Source organism: Pipra filicauda, unplaced genomic scaffold, assembly GCF_003945595.2.
Source record: "Pipra filicauda isolate LSUMZ 115617 unplaced genomic scaffold, ASM394559v2 scaffold195_size2193078_pilon, whole genome shotgun sequence".
In the NCBI taxonomy this organism is placed as follows: Eukaryota; Metazoa; Chordata; class Aves; order Passeriformes; family Pipridae; genus Pipra; species Pipra filicauda.
Window position 1 is genome coordinate 741,502 of NW_024104304.1, and position 25,640 is coordinate 767,141.

The 25,640-nt window shown below is 38.6% G+C and overlaps 1 protein-coding gene across 15 annotated transcripts in view; it reads right to left on the minus strand.

The window, feature by feature from the left end:
* The window catches only part of DST (dystonin), a 306,949-nt gene that overhangs the window by 150,245 nt on the left and 131,064 nt on the right, over positions 1-25,640 (minus strand). For all 15 annotated transcript variants that reach the window (XM_039380429.1, XM_039380420.1, XM_039380416.1 and 12 more), the window contains 6 exons: positions 20,228-20,394; positions 3,489-3,601; positions 3,247-3,353; positions 2,614-2,733; positions 2,188-2,283; positions 1,981-2,108 (listed from right to left, as the gene is read on the minus strand). In XM_039380429.1, the coding sequence (XP_039236363.1) occupies positions 1,981-2,108; positions 2,188-2,283; positions 2,614-2,733; positions 3,247-3,353; positions 3,489-3,601; positions 20,228-20,394 (731 nt within the window). The remainder of the gene's footprint in view (positions 1-1,980; positions 2,109-2,187; positions 2,284-2,613; positions 2,734-3,246; positions 3,354-3,488; positions 3,602-20,227; positions 20,395-25,640) is intronic.

Consider the following 25,640-nt stretch of genomic DNA (forward strand, 5'->3'; position numbering starts at 1 on the left):
TCTTACCTTCTTCTCCATTCACAGACAATTGCTTCTTGCTGCTTTGACCACAAAACAAGTAAGAAAAATCCGATCACTGCTCTTTCCTTTACATTTTAACTCAGAACCTGGGTTAGGGGTGATTTTTTCAGTATTTCACCCCCTGCTTTTAGGATTCCTGAACAACCACACCCACCCCACAAGGTGACTGTTTACACAGAAGAGCACAGCAAAGGCACAGACACACCCCTGCTGCATGCCAAACTCTGCTAGTTTTGCAAACTAGAACTGAGTCTGGCACTTTCCTCACTGACATCATAATAAGTTTGATCCCATACATCAAATCTGGCCACACATTGTCTATCCGTGTTGATACTTTCAGATGTGTTCACCAGACTTATAGGCAAAGTTTTATTACTTACCAAATTTCAGTATTACAGGTTACATTTTTGCCACAATCAAATTTCACCCCAGGAGCTGTATTAACACCTCATATTAATGAGATGCACTAATAACCAATACAACAGATATGGATGACATTCTTGTGCCCAGAACAACGGATAATCTTAACTTGGTGACTAAGCCAGAATAATTTAAAGCAATTTTCTCTCTCATTTTACAGGGACCACCACGTGTAGTGACTATCACCCTACGATCTGTCACTCTGTTTACCATTCCTGAAATATGGGAAGGAGTTTAGGTTCACATTTGTTTACCTGTGCTCCATCCATATGAATAAAAAATAAATAAACTAACATCATTTACACATCTTCTCAACAAAGATAATACAGCTTTCTGCAAGTATGAACAGAATTTCTATTGGTGAAGCCAGACACTAACTTCGCTTTTGGCATCTTGGGATAGATTAACCTACAAGACCTAGCAGGCTGTATTTCTGCTGCTTCTTTCCGGTATTCTGCTCTGCATAAAGCGGACAACCTCTGTATTGCAGGGGACAACTTTGTATTCCTCTATAGGAACTTGTTCCATAGTAGGGTGCTGTGAATCAACACCTCCCACTGAATCTGCTGTTTCAGTCATGCTCTTGCTTTTGTAAGCATGACACATATTTAACTAACTTTGACTGTCATTGGGATCTTCTCTGGCTGAAATCTGTCTCTTTCTGAGGAATTCCTATACAATGATCCAGATTCTTCATACCTACTTTCAGGTACCTAGGAGCAAGGAGAAGGATCACCCTATTGTCACCAGAAAGTCAGTGACAGGATTCTCTAGAAAGTGATTCAGATCTTAGGTGTGTCCTTTGGATGCTTAAAGTTAAGCAGAATGAATCCAGACCCAGGTGTCTATATCTACCCCCATGCAGAAGCCCCAAAAAGAACTTAACTTAACGAAAAGAGGGTTTTTCTTAATTAATGAACAGATGACACCTGTGTCTGCCACAGAATTTAAGAAATTCCATTAAAAACGAGAAATGTTCTCAGACTGCATCAAGAGTTTAATTATGCTCAGTAATCTGCTAGTATACTAGTATGTTACTACGATGTACAAAACGGTGTCACACATCCTACTACCATGGAATACGACTATGCATTTTGCACATCTAAGTGTTTTGTGTGCTCTTGAGAACAACTAACTCAAACAATCTCTAAACAGGATGTTAGCCCACAAAGTTGTGCAGCAAGTGAAATACACATTTCATGTAAAGGATGAGGATGGTGCTTATGAGACAGTGAACTGATATAAACCCAGCTCTGACTAACTGTACAAAGAAAGTGGCTATATTTGCGTGTAAGTGCTTTGATGATCTGAGGCACAGATACTGTTCATCTTGACCATCTGAGACCACAGAAGTTATTTCTGTCTGGACCTGCCTCTATGAAGCAGGTAAAGAGCTTCAGGCCTTGAACAAAAGTAGAATTACTTGACCTAGTAAAATAATGTGGAATTTATCATGGAAGAAGGTATTTACAAATTTCAGTATGGGTTAAAACAACAGAAAATATATTAACCAAGCCTGTCCAACGTTCACTAGCGTACCTCTCCACTTCCGGTCGAAGAGTCTTCTCTCTTTCCAGCATGGCAATAATAAGCTTTCCCCATTCTTTTTCTATATCATTTGGATGGTAGCCTTGAGAAAGTTTGATGCGTCCAAATTCTATCCAGACCTTAACAATTCATACATATTTGTTATTTTAAGCCACAGAAAGGGAACTTCTATACATTTCAATGCATGCTAAAACTTACCTCTAGCAGTTTATATAGACGTTTAATTTTTGATTTATCTGTCTCCTTTGGTGGAATTTCTGTTTCTTTAAACTGTAAATATTGATTATAAAGTGCCTACAGAAACATAAAAAAAACATCGTCAGCTTTTACTTATAGTTAATATAGCCTTCTTCTCTAAACCCTCTCCTAATATTCTTCACAAGCTTACCTTTATACCGTACTACCACAGTTCTACAAAAAATGATCAGTGTCAAACTAAAGATTTGCTTTTGGTTGTTCATATGTTAGTAATGTATTTATTTACTTCGAAAAGGTCAAGAAGTAGTACTGTTCTAGAGTTGCTTTAATTGAATAAATCAATAAGCACATCATTTGTTCAAGCTTGTTTTGAGTCAGTAACATAAAGTGTAATTCCAACAGAAAGTTTAAGTCATCACATCTCACCTTCAATTCCACAGGATTGTTGGGAAATGTTCTGTCAGACATTATCATGACATGGTGTCTGATCCACTGCATGAGGTAGTTCACCATATTCTGATATTCAACCCATTTGACTTCAACATCCTGCCAAAGCAAAACCCAGATTACAGAACAGACGAAAATCATCTGAGACATCATTTTTGCTTCAGCTTTGAAGACTGAGGTCTTCACACATATAAAAAAAGATTTTGAAATTCTGCAATTCTGAAACAATATTGACTTGCTCATTACAGCCCACTTAAAGTTTCCAAATATATGATTTGGTCCCAAATAATTCCACTGAAAACACGGTATTTTCTAGGTTAGTAAACTTGAGATTGATAATAATCAGAGAGGCAAAATGTATACATCCATGACTGAAAAGTAAGAACTATGAATTGATCTTTTTCCAACTTCAGGTATATTGTTTTTAGTTAAGCTCTTAGCACAGATATTTTCATGTCCACAATATGAAACAGTTAAGACTCTAAAATCTCAACCTAGAAAAATCACGTCAAAGAAAAGTGTGACAGCAGTCCTATGGAAGATCCAGCTAACATTCCGGATCTGAAATCCAGAATTTTATTAATGAAGCACAAGTATTTTTCTCTTACTTACATTTGCACTGATGCCTTCACCACCTTCTGGTACTTTGGGAAATGCATCATAAAGTGATGACACATAAGTTATTACTGACTTCTCATCAGGTGAGGAAACATCGACATCTAAAAGAGCAAGACAGAACACCACTTTATCACATAGTTGTAAGAATGCCCGCAAATATGCTACAACCTGCAGGCAGATTGAATTTTATTTTAATGCTAGGGGTTTTGCAACAAAGCCCTCTGCAACTCTCTTACCTTCAGGATCCAGAAGTCTGGCAACACCAAGTTTTTCTGCTACAAAAAAAGCATGTTCTAAATTTGCAAGGTTGCTTTGAACAGCAACGGTATTCATGTCTATCAGGTCCGGCCTGTCAAATAAGAACAGTAACACTTGGTTACAACTCTTTACCAGTTTGAAATCACTGCTGTATTGGTAAATCAAACCAAGAGCATGGATGGATACAGCAACAGAGTTTTCATTAAAAAGGATTTCACTAAAATCAGGTGAATAGGCTGAGGTCACTGCTAATTGAGAAACACAAGCAATTACAACACTGTCACTTCTCTATCTACAAGCTAATGTTTCTATCCATCCCTTGTATCCATCTCTATTTTCTTATGCATATTTATTCATGTGCACTGCCATTGTATTATGACGCCTTGTCCTTTCCACTGCACTTGGGGGGTGTGCGTTGAACTCACTTTTCTCTTTTACACAAGGGAGTTAATTTCTACCGCTTTTACAAGTTTTTAGTCATTCTTCATCAAATTCTTCACCACGTGTCAGAACCCACAGAGTAAAAAAGTTTAGTCACAAAAAATATCACTTTAACCTATTCCTGATGAGCTTTAAAGTCTTCAAATGGCAGACATTGACATTGAAGCCCTGCTTTCAGTTAAACACTGCTGCCAGTTCTCTTATAGAAAACTCAGCTCCTTGCACTTACACGTTCACACCTTCATCCTGCTAAACTCCACTGCCAGCCACGATACGTTTGTTTTAATGGAATGCTTGTCTTAAGCCAATCTTACCTGTAAACATTTTTAAGGCCCAAAAGTATTATCCTGTACCAATTCTGTATCAGCATCATTGCTTTAATGTTTTAAATTAATGTAAAGCTTCAGAATCACAGAATATGCTGAGTTGGAAGGGACCCACAAGGATCATCAAGTTCAACTCCTGGCCCTGCACAGGACCATCCCCAAGAGTCACACCATGTGCCTGAGAGTATCATCCAAATGCTTCTTGAACTCTGGCAGGCTTGGTGCTGTGATCACTTCCCTGGGAAGCCTGTTCCAGTGCCCAAGCACTCTTTGGGTGAAGAACTTTCTTCTAATATCCAACCTAAAACTCCCCTGACACAACTTCAGGCCATTCCCTTGGGTCCTGTCACTGTCACCACAGAGAAGATATCAGTGCCTGCCCCTCCTCTTCCTCTAATGAGGAAGTTGTAGACTGTAAAGGAGGTCTCTCCCCAGTTTCCTCTGCTCCAGGTTGAACAGACCAAAACTACTGTTGTCCTTTTAGCTTGCTGTGTAGGACTTGGTTTTTAGATTTTGCAGTTCTCAGTGCAGAGTATGTTACTCTCTGCCTCTTTCAGCACTGGAATTCTGTTAGCCATAACACCAAAAAGGAAGGGACTTCCAAAGATGCTGAGCAAAAATTCATCCCACTGAAGCTAACTAGAGCCACAAGGGTCTGAAACCTTTGCTATTGAAATCCTACACTACTGAAAACCAGACTCACAAAACACCAAAAGAAAAAAATATGGCATACAACTTTTAGTGAAAAATTCAGTTCTTTAATTTTCTCATTTTTGTTTCTAGAGAAAATATTTTCTTGGTTGTATGTAGCAGAAGCTTTAAATAATTGCAACAGAAATAAAACTGTTAAATATCACATTGTTCAAAATTAATGATAACATTTCATTTGGCAATACCCCAAATTCCATGGATAACAAAATAGTATTAACTTTGGGAAACTCAATACAAGCTCATCTTTGAACTAACTACAAGGACACTGTAAATAAAAATCTATTGCTTTTCAGCCATTTAGAATCACTGTTTTCCTTGTGCTTTTTTGAAGACAAGCCTATAGGACAGATGGTAACACAGAACCCATTATGTCTATAAAGAACATTTAATTAATAATAAAACTTTAGCAGTGCAATATAATCCTTCTAAAGCAGTGGGACTTTCCACTTCCAATATGCTTAGTGGATGCATGATCAAGCTTACACTATTCTTCTCTAAATTTCAGTGCAACAAAAACAATGCAATGTAACCAATACCTTCCATTGCTAGCAGCACAGAAAATTAATGAAAAATAAAAGACAGTGTTAGAAAACTGAACACTCCTGTTTCAGCCATAATAATAGAGATGGTATGAGTAATAATGACTGCTTTAACAGCAGTTTTGAAAAGACAATCAGGTTTCTCTAAGTGTAACACTGTTGGTTTGGTTATTTTTTTTCCTCCTGCCTTCTTTAAATTTGTTTCACGCTTGATAAAAATGTCCCAAGAATAATCTTTTACACTGCCTGTTCGATTGCCAACTCTCAGAACATGAAAGAACAAGTTGTAAAGGCCTTGACTATTCCCCAAAAACAAGCTGCAAGCTGCAGAGACACTGACACAATAATCTCCTTAGAATAAAGCTTTCATTTAGATGAAGAAGAGGTAACATTTTTCTCACTGTGATATGGGTAACAAAATCAATAAAAAACTACTGCTCTTGCATAATACATCATTTTGCATTGGTGCTGTGGCTTCACTCCCCAGCTGAAGAAAAGCCTACTTTGTGAGATGCCTCCCCATCTTTTAAACATACTTTCCCATCCCTGCAACTCCTACCAGAATATGGTTATTCCCGTTTCTCCTTAAGAACATAGAAAAACTGCAATGAGTACTGCTATTTTCAGTTAATTATACATTTAGCACATAGCATACTGAACTAGATTAACTGGTCTATATTTCTCTAAAGTCTTGATCTAGAAGAAAATACTACAGAGAATGGCATTCGTGTCTGTCTTAATAGTGCTTGCCTTCGGTTTTTGGAAGCAGACATAAAGCTACACAGCTGACTGAGAACTAGCCTACTCATGGGTTATGGAAGGGCAACGACAAGAATTATGACTTGAATGCTAAAGCACCTGGTACTGGCCACAGCAAATGCATGCTGCTTGGGGCCTAGGGCCTACCCCTCTGCAGGTCACCCCTTCCTCCTAGCAAATAGTAGAGGGATACCTTGCAAAGCCACAGGAAAAGGAGCTTTCCTCCCAGAGCTCAGTAAACGATGTTTTTAGCCCAAGAAAAATGCATCCAAAAAACATGGCTCAGGAAATCAGATTGCCACATTGTTCCTTTTGTTTAGTAGTGGGGGGGGGTGTCTCAATTTAAAATAGAAAACAATGTCATTTTTATGTGCCGTAAGCTTGCAGAGATACCTGTCCACTAAATGGAAATACTACTAACTGTTGAAATTGCTGTTGAGACGAGTATCCTTCTAATACATATTTATTTAATTGTATTAATTGAAGTAAACATTAGATTTAAAAGCATCATCTATCATGGCAAACATTTTCATTTTTTAAGGCTCTAGCAAAAATACATGAATTTTTTAGAAGCTATTTATCATGTATTATAAATATATTTTATATCAATTTGAATAGCACTATTAAGTGGTTTTATGTTTAATCAAGAACAAATTAAATTAAATGCACTTTAAGGAACATTCAATGACTCTACCTTCTGTCATAATTGTGTGAGTCATCTTATGGAATATTTTTCAGCAGGCTGGGGCCTTGCCACGAGAACATGTACATAAACATCCCAAACACTAGTTGAGTTGGAACATTGCATGCAAAGAAGATGCTTCTGCTGCAGCCACACCTAAGTCAAGGGGTTTGGCTTCTACATTGAGAGTCTTTAATCATTTCATTTATAAAAAAATTGATGCCTGCCATTTGAGATCTTAGTGTAGGTGTTAGAAATTAACACAATTTGTATCAGAAGTGGGGGGAAAGGTGTGATTAATACCACCTCAATTAGGATACTGACAAAATTATGATCAATTCAAGAAAACAAATGCCTAACACCACAAAGACAAGCAAGTAACCAATATCTGCAGAACAGCATAAAGAAATTAAGGGGGTTATAAATGCAAGTTACATGGTTCAAATGCAAGTTTTCTATTCTGCAAAAACTCCTTGAAATCAAAGAGTTGTACATAATAAATAAAGTTAGGTACATGTAGATTTTCTCATTGCCAGAGCTTAATACCTAGCAAAACAGTTCAATATCCAAACTAGCAGCTACAATATTTGCCCAACAAAACAAAAGATTAGATTTGACAGGGATTTGATATCTCAAAATGGAAAAAGATGTTTAACTGAACTTTAATTTTCCCAGTCAATGATGAAGAAATCACATCCTTCTCCTCACTGTTCCGGGATGACAGTTGCCCAAGTTACAACAGTGTTTAACTTTCCTAAAGCATAAATATACATGTCAGAGGAATATTCCACTTGAAAATACTCTTACTGGGTTCAGAAGGCTGACAAGCCTGAAGTTATTTACATGAACCATCTAAGCTGTTTAATCTGCACAACCCTCTTTCAGTCAAAAGTCTGCACACTGCCTGAGTAATACCTGATATTAAAGGGTATTTCATTCTTAGCTTATATTTAGCAGAAATACCAATATCGTGTTACCAGCAGAACTCTCAAAGAAAATATGACTGAAGATGCAGTGAAGTGTATCACATCACTATAGTCCAGTTAGCTTTTCCACTGATGCAATCAGAAAATGCTTATAAAATTAAAAAAGTACTTTGTTTCATTGATCATAGACAAATGAAAAGGATGTGTGCCAGAAAGACTCATGCATTTTTCAGGGATGGGAGGACTACTGGAACAAAATAAAGACCATGCCAGAATACACAGTCATAAAATAAAATTTGAAAAAAGACAAGACAGACTTCTGAAACAGATAGGATTCAACATGTATTTCAGGAGAGAGCACAAGAAATATATTATCATCTATTCTGAAGATTTTGGTTAATGGCAGAACATTGCAAAGAAGGGAATTAGAAAACACAAAATGGTTATGTAAAGTCTTGTTCAAGACAGCTTGCCAAAGATTCAGAAAGACTGAGGAAGCAACACAATGAGAATGACTGCTGGACTTCAACTAATACATATTGTTTTTGTGACCCACACACTTCTGTGGATGCCTCATGTTTGCATATGCAGTGCTCTGTACACTGCCATAACCATGAGATCTAATTTTAGTGTTGGAAGTACCCTTTCCTAATACATATGCCTACCATATTTTCCTGATCCTTTTTGAGAGATGGTCTGATCACTTAGAGAGAAGAGGAAGAGGAGAGTTTCTGTTCAAAAATGGCAAGGAGGTATGACTTTGTAGCATTGTAGAGGAACAGATCTCCTTTATCATCAGAATCAAGGACCGCAATGTGTACACACAGCATAAGGTTCTGTAGCAGGTTTCTTGGTGTCAAAAACCCCATCCTGAATCACTACATCCTAGGCTTCCCCCCTCTCAGAAGCTCTGGATTCTTTACAAAGCTGTGGATTTGTCTCAGAAGGATCTGTATAGAAAACAATCACATGAGGAGTTTTTTTAGCTTAGTTTTGCTAATTGATTTATGTTTAGGAAAGATACGTTCAGACTCAGACCTCGGTACAAATGTGAGCACCAATTTACATGCCAACATCTGCAACTGGCAAAAGTAAGTTTTGAACCAGATGTCCAGATGTCTGAACTAGGTGACCCTTCTTGCCTCAAGCTCTTTGGCACTGGTCCAGGGGCTCATGGGTCTGGCTAGATGGATGGTTTTGCTCAACACTCACAAACAACATTTGAGTAAAAAGCTAGAAAACTAAACATGAAAGATACATCACAGACCTAAGTGTGATGAAGCACCTAAATGAAGAAGCTGTCCTTCAGAGGAAATAGTCAGTCAAAAGACAAGCAGGACTTCCAAACTATGGTTACAACACTATTAAGTGAAGTTGTCCAGAAAAGGAGTTGCAAAGAGTGATGCGCAGGACAGGTCTGATGAAAAGTAATCAGCCTTGAGCATTCACAGGATATGTAACTATCCACTGTCACTTTTATTAAGAATAGTTTTGGTTCTTTTTAACAGATTCACCCAGACAGGACAAGAAAGAACAAAGAAAGACTTGAGAACCTCCAGTTTTTATACTTCCCCAAGATCACAAGGTCTCTATTACATATAAATATGAGGATGAGGAAAGTAACAAGTGGTGAGATTCAGCTTCATATCCAGACACTGAAATTTCAGTGTCTATATATATATTTCACTATGGTCAGTGGAAATCTGGCCAGTACATCCAGTGCAACCTATCTAGCAAGCTATCCAGAATCTAAGAGTTCCTTCAGAGACACCCAAATCCACTCATGGTATCGAGTAGAAGTTTTGATAACTGCACACCTGCCATGAAGCGTTCTTCTTCACTGAACACACATGACTTGAGACTGACGCTCACAGAAAAATAAGCAATACTGTACATTTTAAACTCAGAATTGCTTAACTGGATCTCACAGACTTTATACCAATGATTACTGCAGTTTTGTTTAGGGCTTCTTGAAAATGTTCTCATTCAATTAATACAAAACAAATTCAGAAAGGCTACCAAATTTTACTACAGTAATTACAGAGAAGCATGGTATGTCACACCTGGTAGCTCATCATTCAACACCTGACTGGAAGTTTAACGGTGGAAACCAGTGCAAAGTATTCCATGAAACCCTTGTCTTGGCCACCTGACACAGACTATTTGAAGTAATTTACATAAATATTTTATGACTTTTTAGAAATATCTCTTAGGGCGGCGAGACAGGGAAAATATTTCATGTAACTTCAAATGTGAGACTAAAATGACTGTTCAACCATATTACGATAACATCTTCAATTACCACATGAGATGGTGATACAAAAATTACTCCAATGCATCAAACCAGTGGGTGAAGCTGAGCAGTGTCATCATGGCAACACGTCAGAACTCAGAGAAAATTGAAGTTTTCTAATTGAAAACTATCATTATAGGAAAGTTTTATTCTTACAACTGTAATAAACCCAAAAAGCATGCTGCTGCATACAGTTGCATATTATTCGTTCAAGTATGAGGCAAATACTTATCTCAAGCTCCACAAGTCCCTACCATCAATATCATACAGTATTAATGCATTTTGCATGATCATTATGACTTGTATCCTCTTTCTGGTTTTGTCTTGTGTTGATGTGACAGGAATGCCTGCACTATACTTGATTTTATGTGTCTCTACAGATTTCGCTCAACACTTCTATAAAGATGAACAATAATGCCTTTTTATTAGCTCAAGAGTTGAAAAATTTTCATGTGATCTGAACTCTTCAGCTCTCCTTTGTATATTTTTTTCATAATTTTTCACATAAGTTTTCAGATACAATTAATGAATCTGAAAAATGTATTGCCAGTGATGGTGCAACAAGGGTATACTATTTACAGATACATTTCCTGTCTGTTCTTCAGACATCCCAACATATTATATCAAGACTTCCAATTAAAAAATTAATGAATGTTTTAACTGCACTAAACATAAGGAAAACAAAAACCATCAGATGCCCTAACTTATTAATTTAGCCCTCAGCAATAAACACAGCTCATTCCTTCTACTGTGTATGCCCTTCATTTGATAAGCACTGAGTTTAATAAACCTACTGAAGCCTCCTGTCCCACCTTTGTTACCACTGCAAAACTTTACCTGTAACATGCCATACCAACTGATTTAGATAAAGACACAATTAAGACATTGTACTATCAAAGATCTATTAGTTAAATGTGGAGTTCAGCTTTAGCCATGCAAAACAAACCCTAATCATAACTTGGCAATAAGTTTGCAATGTAGGTTTCGAGATCAGTACACACATGAATGAAATTAGAAAGGACCTGTCAGTCCTTTCACTAGCTTTAAAAACAGATTTTACATTCTCTTTGTACTAAGAGTTGTTTCTGTCATTACAAAACCAGAAAGGGTGCAGTAACTTTGCCAATTTTTTACTTAGAATAAAATTTAAATAGGAACAAGGTTCACAGCTGTTAACCTCAACCCACACTGTGCAATCTACAGAAATAATCATAAATAATGGAGTGTTTGAAAACCAAAAAGACAATGAAGAAACCCAATCAAATTATTTTTCTGTTCTGCATCCTAGGAATACCCCCTCCGGACCACAGCAGTGACTGCTTGACACACTGGCTTCCCAGTGGGATTAATACAGTTACCAACAAGGAAGAACGGTGAGGTACTGCAATGAGTTCAAGCAATTGCCTAAAGGCTCCTTGTGCCATCCTGCCTTGGAGGCAACCATTTCTCCGTGTGCCATAAATTTGCCAAGGCATTGCCTGAAGACCAAGACCTCTCCCTGTGCAATTTATCATGGGAGCATATGCTCAGACACCATACCCTTTCAGATAGAGACTTCCAACACCCTTAGATGTCTTGGTCTTGCAGATCAAAGAGTAAGAAACACACGATACACAAAAAACTACCCTTTCAATCCAAAGCTTTACTTTTCGCTTTTTTCGCATTTGGCCTAGGCAAGAGAAAAGTTTTGATTTCATCCCAACATTTTTTTTTCTGACTTATTGCAAAAAGGAAACTGTTATTCAGCTGCTACTTAGCAGTAGGATCCAGTACAACATACACAGGGATCATTTTAAGTCCGGATCTGAAATTAATCAATCCAACTGACTGAAAGTCTTCCATCTAATACCCACTAAGGCTAACCACCACCACAACACAAGATGTTAAAATTGCAGGCACGCTTCCAGCACTATTTTAATAGTGCCTTTACCAAGTGCCATCACAGAATTCTTCTGAGTGCATCCAATTAAACTGCAGCTGAGGTAACTTTCTATTTCTAAACTCATGAGAAATATACTCAGGCAAGTAATATTAAAAGCATGTCTGCTTGTCAGTATTTTTAAGCATCTGCAATGCAGTTTATTTTTCCCCAAATTGCCAATTCTTAACACCAAGTTTGCTTCTTCTACAGAACAAAAACTACTGAAAACAGAAAGAACCACACTCTTCAACAGTGAGGTGGGTGAGAAGGGAAAGCACCACAACCAAACTCACATTTTCTTATTGTTAAAGCTGGGTAACAATAAATTACAAGTCACAAAACAGCAAGCCAAAACTAGCAGACCCACCTAATCTCTTTATTTAAAACATATCCCTTAGCATTTTAAGGCTTGACACTGTGTAATATTTAGTTTCTTTCTCAGTCATCCCCCAAGGGTGTTCAACGTGTTTCAGCAAATTGAGGCATTACTATCCCTCCCCTTAAGGAATGTATTCATGTCAGTACCTGATCGGTTGCAACATGTTTTAACATCAGAGGGATGCCATATGCAATGCCAGCCAGGAGTTAGTGTTCAACTAACTCTACATACGTAGCAAATCATCCTGGGTAAGGTTGAAATGGCTTGTTCTAAACCAAAACAGTTATTTAGCAGGCAGGAATATAGCTTGCTCCCTGGTATACCACACTCCGAAAAATATATCCACTTAGTAATTCTGAAAGTATATGGAGTTAGTATAGAAATATTTCAAAAGAAAAGCTCTGTGACCCTCTCTCACTTTATGTAGCATTTATGGAGCTGTCACACTGCTACTTCCTCTGGGAACATGCTGCAGCATCTATTCCTCTTCCTCCCACATGAAGCATTTAGTGTACCTACACTCTTTCCATGCTACATTCACTGTTAGCCTCTCTTCCTCTTTTGTCCAGGAATAGTAGCCATCTTCTCCTCGTTCACTCTCTAAAACTGTATGCAACTTAAAACCATAGGCATCATTAAGGTTTTGCATAAAGCTTACCAATAGCAAAGGCTCCTCTGGATCAGATCCCCACATTTCTTTAACAATACAGTAAAAAGGCATTTTTCTTGTGCTCTATCAGCACCTTCCCTCTATGCAGCATTTCTAATACTTTAAATTCTTGTAAGAGGATGCCAAAATTTGAAGACAATTGTTTGCAGGTGGTCTCAGCAAGCCTGGGTATAGCATTACATGAAATAACCTCAATTGTTTCCTTGTCTTAAACCCTGAAAGACTACAGTCCTGCTTGTTTATCAGACTGCTGCTCAACCAAAACACAGTTTACCCCTTTTTCTCCTAACTAGTCTTTCAAATTTGGTATGGTTGCTGAAACTCACCTAGAAGTCCAGACATAATTGGACATGTCTATGCTGAAAGTGTACAGAAGGCAGATCAAGGGCCCATGACCTTTAATTACTAGTCTTTCCCATAGCATGACCATGGCCCATTGTGATCACAGTCTCCCAGGCAATCCATGAGCCCAGTTCAAGGGATAACACTGACCTAGGACTCAAGGGGCTGCACTCTGTATGGGGGACCAAAGGAGAGTTCAGCCATCCAGGCACCAGCCGGGCTGTATCACTTACCCTCAGGGCTGGAAAGCAGGGTCTAGACCCACTTCATTTACTAGAACAGACCTAACAACTGGGACTAGAACTTAAAAAACATGGCCTTATTTGAGAACTAAGATTGCAGGGCTTCCTGAACACATGCTTTTTCACCACGCTGGCACCACTGGGGCTACTCATTAAATGCTATTATCTAGTTACACAAGCACATACTACACCTGCTGGAATTCCTTTTGTAAATGCTTAAAGCAAAATTACCTCTCTATTATAAAAGCTGTGAAAATACAAAAATAAAACTTAAAAAATAAGTGCACACATTTTTACAAAAACATACAGGTATGACATTAATCTTTTTCTGTCCTCCATACTTCATCTTTTTCCTTTAGAAAGTAAGACGAGCTGGTCCGTCTGTTCTCTGAATATCAGTAGTCATTGTCCTTAATGAAGTGTCTACAAGTAACATTTAATTGTAAATCTTACAGTTATTATTTTTGCTATTTCTTAAATTCCATTTTCAGACACTTTTTAACCGAATTTTCCTGTAGTCTGTAGGTACTAAAGGTTCAGGGCAGTCTGAGATCAGAAAAACTAGTTTGCTACTTTGGTATGTTTATTTGAATTTGCTTTACTTTGAAATAAATGCATCTGCAAAGCATAATGCAGATCTATAACTTAGATTACTAGTTCCAATCTGGCATGCAACTCCTACTGAAACAAGAGTAGCCTTCACTCCATAGACACAAACTGTTTCTATATATAGGGGGTATAACTGGGATAGAGTTCTAAAAGATCAGTGTTTCTTTTTCCTGGGCAAAAGGCATGTAGAGAGAAAAAATGAAAACACAAATCAAGAGCATTTACCTAAAACACAGCCTAGTGACTAGAAATACACAAAGTGATAGAGCTGCAAGATGAAGATCCCAGGGTTATATGGCAGTATCTCCAGTAAAATCTGGGCATCACATGCTAATTAAAGTCAGCCTCCAACCTCTAAGTCTGGCTGACAAGATTTTGCTATGTGTATAGAATGGCACGAAAGAAACATCATGTACTTTTGAAACTGCCTCAAGTCAGATTTCTTCCAACACAACATATTGAAGCAAATAACACACGTCTTCATTGAAAAATTAAGCTGTAAGAGGCAAATGATAAAACATATGAGACATACAGCATATTTTTGAATCTCCCGGATGTATCTGTAACTTTCACTAATGGCCTGATCACATACCTGAAGAAAGGTGTGGAGGTTCAAAAAAGAGTGTGAAAACTGATATATTTAAATAAAATCATACCATTAACAACTCTGGTAATGTTCAGTATTAAAACTCACTTTTTAATGTTATAATTTGATTTGGTCTTTCTATGTAAGGACAAGTATTCCCACAGAACAGAGTAGATTTAGATTAGATGTTAGGAAGAAATTCTTTACTATGAGAGTGATGAGGCACTGAACAGGTTGCCCAGACAAGCTGTGGATGCCCCATCCCTGGGAGTGTTCAAGGCAAGGTTGGATGCAGCTTTGAGCAACCTAGTATAATGAAAGGTGTCCCTGCCCATGGCAGAGGAGTTGGAACTAGATGATATTTAAGGTCCCTTCCAACCCAAACCATTCTATGATTTTATGATTAAAGCAAAATTCAGGGTCTGCAATGGAGCCCCCCCCCAGGCAGTTCTTCAGGCCAGCATGAAGCACAGTTCGTTTCCCAGGGATTTAACCATCTACAGGATGTAAATGGAAGCTTTATATATACTCTTCAAAAGTTCAGCCAAGTAATCTTCAATCTTACCGTATAAACACAAACCGCTGGAAACTGTTGAAAACATAAGGAATCTTCTCACATGAGAATAAATTATTCTTTTCTAAATTTGGGGGGGGGAGAAAATAAAGTTGTATATGGAGCCAAATACCTCAAACAGAGCAATTTTTTCCTCTCATTTCTGTTATTCGTAAAATTAGTTTCCAACTCATTCATACTCTTATGGGAAGTAAGAAAGTAACTGAAGACCTTTATAGTGATGCCTCAGAGCTTTTTGAACTTTTTTAACTTTTGCAGATTTTAGAAGTAGTTGTGTAGTAAATGTAGATTTGAATGTAGCTGTATTGTATCCCTTATCCTGTAGCATAATGTTTACACATATCCAACCCTATTACACCATGTCATATCAATCCCTCTAAATTCCGTTAGCGTGTTTAGTCTTCTTTTCAAGGTAGGATTGTAGAAAAGCACCCTAGGCCTGGACCAGAAGATATCACACAGACACAGCGACTCTGTTCAAGCCCATAACTTTGGAGGAGCTCCAAGGACTGTACGCGTTGCGAAGAAGATGAATGAGGAAGAAGGGGTCCCAAACGCCCCCAGATCTAATTCTCAAAGGGGTGTGTCATGGAGCAAAACCGGGGGATGGGCAGATCTCGGATTGGATGGACCTTATTATAAAATCAATTGGAACCACTGCCTGGGTGAGCCCGCTGCTATGTGTATTCCCCTGGCCTGAGGCCTAATTAAAGGACCCACTCTCTTTATCTTATACACTAAGTTGGCCTGGAGTCTTTTTCTCCACAGTCTCTTAAGATAACAATAGAAAGCTCTGACAACCTAACCCTTGTTGCTCAACAGGACAGAAGACAAATATCCTGCACTTGCTCAGGAAAGCAGGTGACTGACTTCAGTGCATGTGATACAGCACCTGCACACTGCCCACATCCCTTGCTTGACACTGGATGGGGAGCACTGGCAGCATGGCTGTGGGTGCAGGAAGGACAGGGAGACAGGAAGGTAGCTGGATCACCTACTGAACCCACCAATCTCTGCCAAGATGCTGCAGTGCGTACTAGTTAGTCATGACAGGGAAACCCTGGCCTTATGGGGCTTCTCCCGTGCTTCTTGGAGGGAACAGGGAGATATGACATATCCATGCACTATTCTTGCAGTTCTGCATCGTAAATTTTAGCTGGCTTGCACCAAAAGGTACTGGGATCCTCTGTCAGTACAGAAAAAAAAAAAGAAACAATTCTAACCCACCATTAAAAGCAGGCAGACTGCCAGCTCCACCAAAGGGAGAGGCTCCCTGCCTGCTGGTGCATGACTCATAGCCCAGCTCATGGCCCAACCCTTCACAGCTTCAGCAATTTCCTGAAGTCTTGAAGCTGGTGCATACTTGCAATTTAAAAAAATCACTTATGCCTGGAGAGGAGGTAATTATGACCTGCCACTCCCATCCTGTCACCTAGAACCAGATAGTGACATCTCCCTGTCTCATGGGCAACTGACTGTGGGGATCATTTTGTTCTCATGTAGCTTGTGTTCTTGATGGTGCAGCCAGAAAAGGCCTCTCAGCCTTGGTGTCAGGGCTGCGAGCATGGGGTTTGCCTGTCTGCAACCAGGTTCAGCTGAGAGGCACTGTGGCTCCTATCCTCTGAGAGCTGCTGGTGCTCTTACCTCTGGCTTGTGGCTGAGCTGTGGTCCCTACAGTGGTGCAGCCAACCTGAGAGCAGCGCACATGCCAGTTCAGCCTCAGCACACCCCCAGAAAGGTCCCTGATGCCGAGGGCTGGGGCAGCCCTGGTGCCCCCCTCAGCTGGGGCAGTGGAATAGGCCCTGGCTGCCAGGCCCTGCCCTGACAGACCTCCTTGGGAAGCCCCCACCGCTGTGCCCTGGCATGGGTAAGCGTGTGCTCTCTATCCAACACACAACTTGCTGTGGCTCAGCACAACTGCAGTTCTAGATACATGCCTGGGTATTTGAGCCTTCTGGTTATTACTGTCATAGCACAAAGTGTCAACGCTCTTAAAATTAAGTCCAAGACCAATTAAATCCCTTCCAGGACTGGAAGTCGTCATGTCCCACCTGAAGAGCCCCGTCCCCCATTCACAGAGAGTAGATACTCCTCCCAGCCCAGAGTGCATAGTGCTTCTCTAGGGAGAGGTATCTCCAGTTACACAGAACACCTGGTGCAGGGGGGTTGCCACACTGCACCACGGCTGGCAGGGGTGTGTTCCACAGTGGCAGCATCACAGTCCCACCCAAGCAGGCACAACTGCTCATCCACCCTGATGGAGCACACCAGCCAGCAGCATCTGCAGGATGCTCAGCCTAGATTCTGAGACCACCTGTGATCCACGAACTGGAAGTTACTCGAACAGACAAACAGAAATGGAGAACCACTGCCAAAAATGTGCTGAATTTTTTAGTGTTTAAGCTACATATTGCTCAGAACACAAACCAAGCTTTAAAAGAGCTCTCTGGAGTAAAACACTGTAGTTAAAAATATCAGATGATTGTTTGGGAAGATCATTCCTATCTTGTGAGCAATAGCTGGAAATTATTATCTCTGTTTTAATGGTACAAAACAGCAAAGGAAAGAAACATAGAAACTCACTAAAATCAGTGGAAGAATCTCACTGATTTAATCAGCACATGGAATCCAAGAACCTGTAACCTCTCACAACAAAAACACGTTAGATAAGCACGGTAAACATTCCCTGGAAGGACACGGGATCCTTATGTGGAGAAGTTATGCTTACAGGAAGAAGATAAGCTAAATGGAAACTGGCACAGAAGCACATAAAATGGGGACTCTGCTCCTCAACCAATGAATCATTTGCTTTGTGCAGCACACTTATGTCAAAGGTGCTCGTCCTTCCCCACTGAAACACTGTGAATGAAACTCATGGAGCAACACCAGAAACACTGTTCCAGCAAAGCAACTCAGACATTAACATTCATACAGCTGGAGGACAGAATTCAAGTTTTTCATTATTTATTAACTGATCTGTACCACAACTACTAGTTGCTGAGCTGTAAAGGCTACACTGCTCTATGTAAGATGTATGTAAAGGCTACATAGCTCTATGTAAGATATGAAGAAGTTCTGGAAAATATTTTCCATTATTCCATCTCATTAAACTCTTCGTTTTTTTCTCTCCAATCTCTTTGTATATTTCATATTGTTTATTTTTACAAATACTTGTCTGTGCTATGTTCATTCTTTTGGCTGCTCTGTCCTGAAGTAAAACAGTCTAGTCTTTTGCCAGCTATTTCCTTTTGTCTTGCCAATGTTACTAAAAGAGACTTTCTTGCTGGCATGCACCTCCTCCCCGACTGGCTACCCAGAACAGAAGCATAGTCAGAAAAAGACCTCATTGATTCAGATGCAGCTTAATTTTACCACAAAGTTATGCACTGCCACAGCTAACTTCTCTGGGACTTTGAGCACTATACGTGATGCTTACAGCCTTTACACACAGCCTGTGACAAAAAGGTTGCACCTGCTTGACTCGTCTCCCATTTTATTTCAGTGTCCTAATCCCTACAAGGACAACATGTGTGTTATGTCTGCCTAGACTTCTTTCTGTGGTTGGCCAAGTAGTCTCATAAGAGGAAATCCAAGAACAGAATAGTCTGCTGCAGGCTCTGTTCCCTATAGCTGCATGAAAACACACCAAATTTGGCTTTACTAGGGACACTCTTTCACCTTATACCAAGGAAATTGTGTACTCTTAGACTTCCTTATGATATGCTCCAGGGCATACAGTACAAACTACATATGCTATGATAAAACCCAGAAAGTTTTGTGTAGTGAAGGACAAGTCAGTACACACTAATTAGGCCAGCAGCCAGAGCACTCTCCCATGTGGTCCTCTAAGACACAAACCTTCTTATTCAGTTCAGGAACCAAAAAATACACAATAAGACAGAGATGCTGCCAACCAAGAGGGAACACTGAGCACAGCAATGACTAAATCTTGTTCCTCTGACAAGCTAGATACCAAAGCCAGCTTCTTCAAGAGAGACCTGTTCTCACTTCGAACCCAGAATTAGAAAGCCTCTCCTGTCAGCAGACATCTTCAGTTATATTTCAAGTTAACATACTGTATCCTTTAGCCCATAGTCACAGCCAGCAGTGGCTCTAACAATGCCTGCTTCACTTTGTAAGAGTGTAGTCACACAAGCATACAGTAGCACAAATCCCTTCTCAGACTGAGAACATTCAAGCCAGCCATGAGAATACTCTGCCATTTTATAGGAGATGCATCTCAGAGTGGATCTGGGCTTTAAGCATAAATACTGAAGAAGCTCTATATTCCACGGACATGGTAAAGTCATACAAGGAAGAATCCAGGGATCTCAGACATATCCCAGGTCATGCAGTAGTTGATGGTTTTTCCCAGCAGCACAATTGTGGATTTTGGTGATCAGTTCTGCCTTACCCTACCCTTAAATATCATTATGACAAAAAGGGACTGTGGAGAAGATTGAACTCTGGGACCATTCTTCTTAGCTGCTTGGAGATGCCCCATGAGAGATGAGTAGGATTCATGAAGATACTCATATGAGGAAGGAGGGGCATGCAAAGGATAACGAGGCATCCTTTGGCAGTAAAGAGCAGGAAATCGCCCAGGAAGAGTCAGTGTCATCTCCACAGCTGTTACAGGCATAAACCATAGAGCCCCCTCTATGTACACTAAAATGCTGCACTTAATAGTTTCTCAGAGAACAAATGGAGTACTTGCCTGTATTTATGAATGATGGCATTAAATAATCTTCCATCACGCCAGCAGGTAGTGAAATTTTCACAACGTATTCCAGCATAACCCTCCGTTGTTTGCTGCGACCACAGGAGCAGTCTCTCTTTAGCAGACATGTCCTCTGACTCTCCAGTAACATGGATATCAGATATCTAAAATAAAGTTAATATAAACATTACAGTTACATCTAACCCATAATAATATTTAAAATATTGCAGGAAATCACTGAATTGCTGAAGAATTTATTGTCTGTTATCTTCATATATGAATATGATGATTATTCATGTACTATATTAACACTTTCATATTTTATGCTCACGTACTCTTAATGTCTTCAATATGAAATACAAAATTCATAGCTTCACAATTTTCTTCAGTTAGCCAGTTCTCAGTCTCCTAATTTCTGGGGACAATATAGCATAATGCAAAATTCTTAACTATGTCTATTTTATGAAGATAATATAATCTATTTTTATGTATAATATCTATTATACATAAATGCTATATAATTATTTATAAAATGTAATGTGTTTTAGATGTATACAGTCCCACCTGTACAATAGCCATATTTACATTATTCATACACTTCATTTAGCTACAAACTTCCTCTCTTAAAAAAGGTTAATTTATAGTATATGCTGTTCTAAAATTCCATAACAAAACAGTCATTTAGAGTGAAAGTTGATAATAAAAGCTTTAGGACAAAATTTTCTGGGAAGCATTTTACAAATTACTGAAAGACTGACAGATTATCAATAAAAATTTTGTCTGATAAAGAAAGCTTGTTTTCATATTATTTAGGTATTATCAACATTTCTTACTCTGAACATGACCACTAGGTAAGCTCACTGTTGAAATTTTGGACGGCTAAAACATTAATTGAGCTCATTATATGAGTATCAACAGGTTGTACTATTTAAGGGTTATCAACTTCATGTCAGGGAAAGCAAGCAAATACTGGGAATTTTACATTCAAATACTAATTTATAGTACATTAAATTATAGTACATTAAATTTTCCCCTAATGAAGTTCAGTCAGTTTGCTTAGAAAACTACCACTGTATAAATATGTTGTCCTTCTTCTAAGTGACCACCTTTTACCACTTATCCAAACAAGAAGAGATAATACAGATTTATCATGAAGAATGCTAGGAACCCAGGTACTATAAGGCACTGTATAAGCACCAAAGTACTGTAGCTTAGCCATTACAAAAAGCAGGCAGAGGTGCTTAAGCAGAGCCAAGAAGGCTTGAGACAACACAATGGTTTGTGGGTGGACACCAAGGACCTCTGTGAGCCCACCTGGAAGAGGCTGCCCTGCCACAAGCATACACCCAGCGCTGCAGGGAGAGACAAGTCTGCTCTGGCTCTGGAGCCAGCCTGAGGCCAGGGATCAAGGGAGGTTTGCCCATAGACAACTCTGGGTGCTCAAGTTAGCTGCAGAAGAGCCTTAGCTTGAGCTGTGCCAATTCCAGCAATCCTGTTCTAGTGTAAACAGTTATGTTCATGAGGTCAGATGGAACGGTCATAACAATGTCTTCTGGCCTCAAAGTCTCTGCACACAAATATATCTTCTGTTTGGGCTCTGACAGGGGGAATTCCAACAGGCTAGGCTGGAAATTACAGGGTTTTCTCACATTAGAGCCACACAAAACACAATGCCAAGAAGAAAGAGATGTAGCTTGCCTACTGATGTTGCCATGTCACTGCCTAAGATGAGGTGGTGGGAAGCAGTAGGAAGGAGGTGACTAAAGGAAGAGCCTTGAAGATCTCAGGGCAATGGAGCTTCCATAGTGCTCACTACAATTTCTGGTTTACCACCTTTCACACTTTTAGGCAATGATGAGCATTTACAGCTAAACAGTAAATTGCAAGTAAATTTAATGTAGGAAAAAATTAATTTACATTATTTTCTATTCAAGTATCCACAAATCACAAGTTGTGAATGCAGTTCTTCAGATATGTAGGTAAGGGAAAAATACAGGCACCAATGCTAGAAAGCAAAACAGTTTTAACTGTTCAACTAGCACATAAATAACCTCAGAAGATTTGAGAGCATTTTTTTGCATCCTATTGTCTCCAGTTTCAACACTGCAGGTTTTTAAGAAAGAAGAAAGGAAAAAATCACCTTTTCTTGTTCAAAACACAGAAGAGAACACATGCAGTTGTGATTGTTTGTAAGTTTTTAGATATCAAAATCCTGCAAAGAGTACTACATGAAATTGCAAAAAATACAGATGGGATGAGTTGTGTATGTGAAGATGACAGATAATCCAATGTGGCAGAAGACCAACTTAAAATCACTCTGAAAATTTTATTGTAAAAATGCAGGGAACTTATCTGTAGTGTAAGACCTTTTTTCTGTGGGTTAGTTTTATTGTTTGGTATTTCAACGCAAGAAAGCAAACCAAGTGTTGTTTCAGTAGCTTTAGTTTCTATTCATCACAGAACAACCAGACCACAATATAAACCAAGTCAACCATTTACCGCTTATCCGGACAACGCTTCTGAAAGAGATGATGTCATCTGGAAGTGCCAGATGTCTAGCAAAAAAAAAAAAAAAAGTTCCCCAAACCCTATATTTTTTCCCTGTCATTTTCAGAGTCTTCTGTGTATAATCCTTAATTACCAGATTTTTTAATATACTGTAGCATGAGCAAGCTAACAACATAATTTGCTAATGGCCATTCCTTACTGCTAAGTTCAAACGCTCAGTCTCCTTCACGGTTAATTGACCAGGGATGGCCGTGTACATTTCAGACTGCACAGAGTGCTAACACAGCATATTTGAGTGCACATTAGATTCCTCTGGAAACAAGTAATTTCAAACATCAAGGCAACTTCTGAAGGTCATACTTGTATCTGTTGTTACATACACAAACACAAAGCGAACATTTCTTACTCTGAACATGACCACCAGGCAAGCTCACTGTTGAAATTTCGGATGGTTAAAACTTTAATTTAGCTCCTTAAACAAAGATCAACACGTTTTTGATCCAAAATCTTTCAAGCACCATTCACTACCCTGGTTAGCCATTTGAAGAAAAAGGAATAAACTAGACTGGGTTTAAAAACTGAAACTGCTTTTCACTCATGGAGGTAGCCCATTTCACTACAGGTTAAGGAACACTAACATCAGCCTGAGACCTGAAACAGCCTGAGCACTTATGTTCTCTAAATAAAGTATTTCAGATTCCAAGGCTAACATTTGAGACTTTCAAAACACGAAATTAATATTTTTTAAAAGTATAAAAATACACTGAGGGAAATGGTGAGTCAAAGGGCTATATTTTATTACACTTACAAATATAAGCTCTACTTTGCAAGATGCCCTAATAACTTGAAACTACTTAACAAGTAAAATTCTACCACCACAAAATAAGCTGTCAGAGAGAGGGAGAGAGTGTGCACATCTTTCCTTTGATAGCCCCATAAGGATAGTATAGATACTCATTCACAACTGTGCATTACCATCAATATTTCTAATATCATTTTCCATAGCAGAAAAACAGAAGGACTATTAAATTATGAATACTAGAACAGAAAATAAGTTAATGGGCAATCAAATCTTCTACTAGTCAAATTTGTCCTTCCAAACAAAGTTTGCATGAACCTTTCATATCTCACAAGCCTATCATTTACTCGCTGTAAACTGTTACTAGCGGACATTTGTTCATTAAACATGGAGCAAATTACTGAGTTTGCATGAGTTTTAACAATTGTTTGCTAGAGATCCAGTTCTCCAAATTATCTCAAAGCTTGTGAATTAAAAGTTATGCAAGAGAAAGCGATAGAGGTAATTCTCTGCACATCCCTTCTATTTCAGGATCAAAGTCTTAATTGGCACTAAATACTCTCTTGCTTGTCACTGGGAGAACTCATTCACTTCTGCTACGGCACATGCTTTTTCTCAGCCTGTCAGTTCTCTTTTCATCACACAGTATGCAAAATCCATACATCAAAAAGCCTCAAGCTCTTTCCTTCCACTGATTTCAGTGCTATAGTTTTGAGCCCAAAGAGCAAGGTGGAGAAGACTTTCCAAAAGAAATCAGCAGTGGTGCTGGATTTCTGTGATTCATTTTTACACTGCAAATAGAAGACAACCAAAACTCATATAGATAGTAAGATGTCTTTCCTCTGATTTCATCTTATCCCATATGTTTTGAAACAAGTCTAAACTTGACTTAAGGTACTTCACTGCACAAAAATATATAATGGGATAGAGATGTATGATGTATACATGTACTCAGATGTCACCTAGTCTAAACCAGAAAATTGCAAATACAGAGTCCAGCTTTGAGTAAAACTCTTCAAAAAATACCAGATGAGTTGAAGCAGATAGGAAGAGAAAATAAGAATGACAAAGATCTAAAAATATGTGACCTGTTAGGAACACTGAAAAATTATGTTTATTTAGTCTAAAGTAGGGAAAACCAAGGGGAGATGTGATACAGTCTTCAAATATGAAAAATGCTGTTGCAGAAAATAAAGAAAATAAATCAACTCTTCTAGGAATAGGGAAAAAAGTAATGATAATAAGCATGAGAAGCTTCTGCTAAAACCACTTTTCAATAGAAAAGACAGATAAGCAATAGAAAAATCACTCAGAGAATATGTGAAACCACCAATAAGGCAGACACAGAAGAACAAGTGTCAGTCAAGAATGGTTTTCATTAAGTTATCTTGCCTTTGGGTACAGAGATCACCTAGATGAGCTGTCCAGAGTCTTTCCAGCCCCAGTTTTTTAGTTCCATCAATGATTACAGATCTCCTTCATTCATGAGCATTTAAGGCGGATTACACCTGTTTCTTTTGAGTATTACAAGGAAGTAAACAATATTGTGCCAATAAAGCAAAACTCCTGACTTTTGCACCTTTGCCCTGCAAATCACATTCCAGAAGACCAACTGGCATTTCTCTCTCATTTGACTGTTCTACATGAATAAATAAGACATGATCATATGATGGTGGACATAGTCGGAAGGTATCTTGTTATCTTACAACTATTTGCAATGACAACTGCAACAATAAACAGAGGGCTACTTAGCCAGAGGTATTCCACTGAATATGCTGATCACAAATAATCTAAGTTTTTTAACTTAAAAGCAAGTATATTGCCTTTAACATGACTCTAATACATGTGCTTGGTTTTTTTTCTTCTTGCAGATTATTATTAGTCTTGTAGATGAGGTAAGAAAAACACTGCATCAAACCCTATGTAGATGCATGGCAACGAAACAGCTGAGGAACTTGCTGCCAAGACAACAGTTGAATACTGGAAGTAGATGAATGATTCTGTTTACATATTAGATTTTTTTTCTAAAAAAATAATTTGCATCCATAAATCAGAATTGAAACTATCTTGGAAATCAAAATTGAAATTATCTTGGAAAAACAG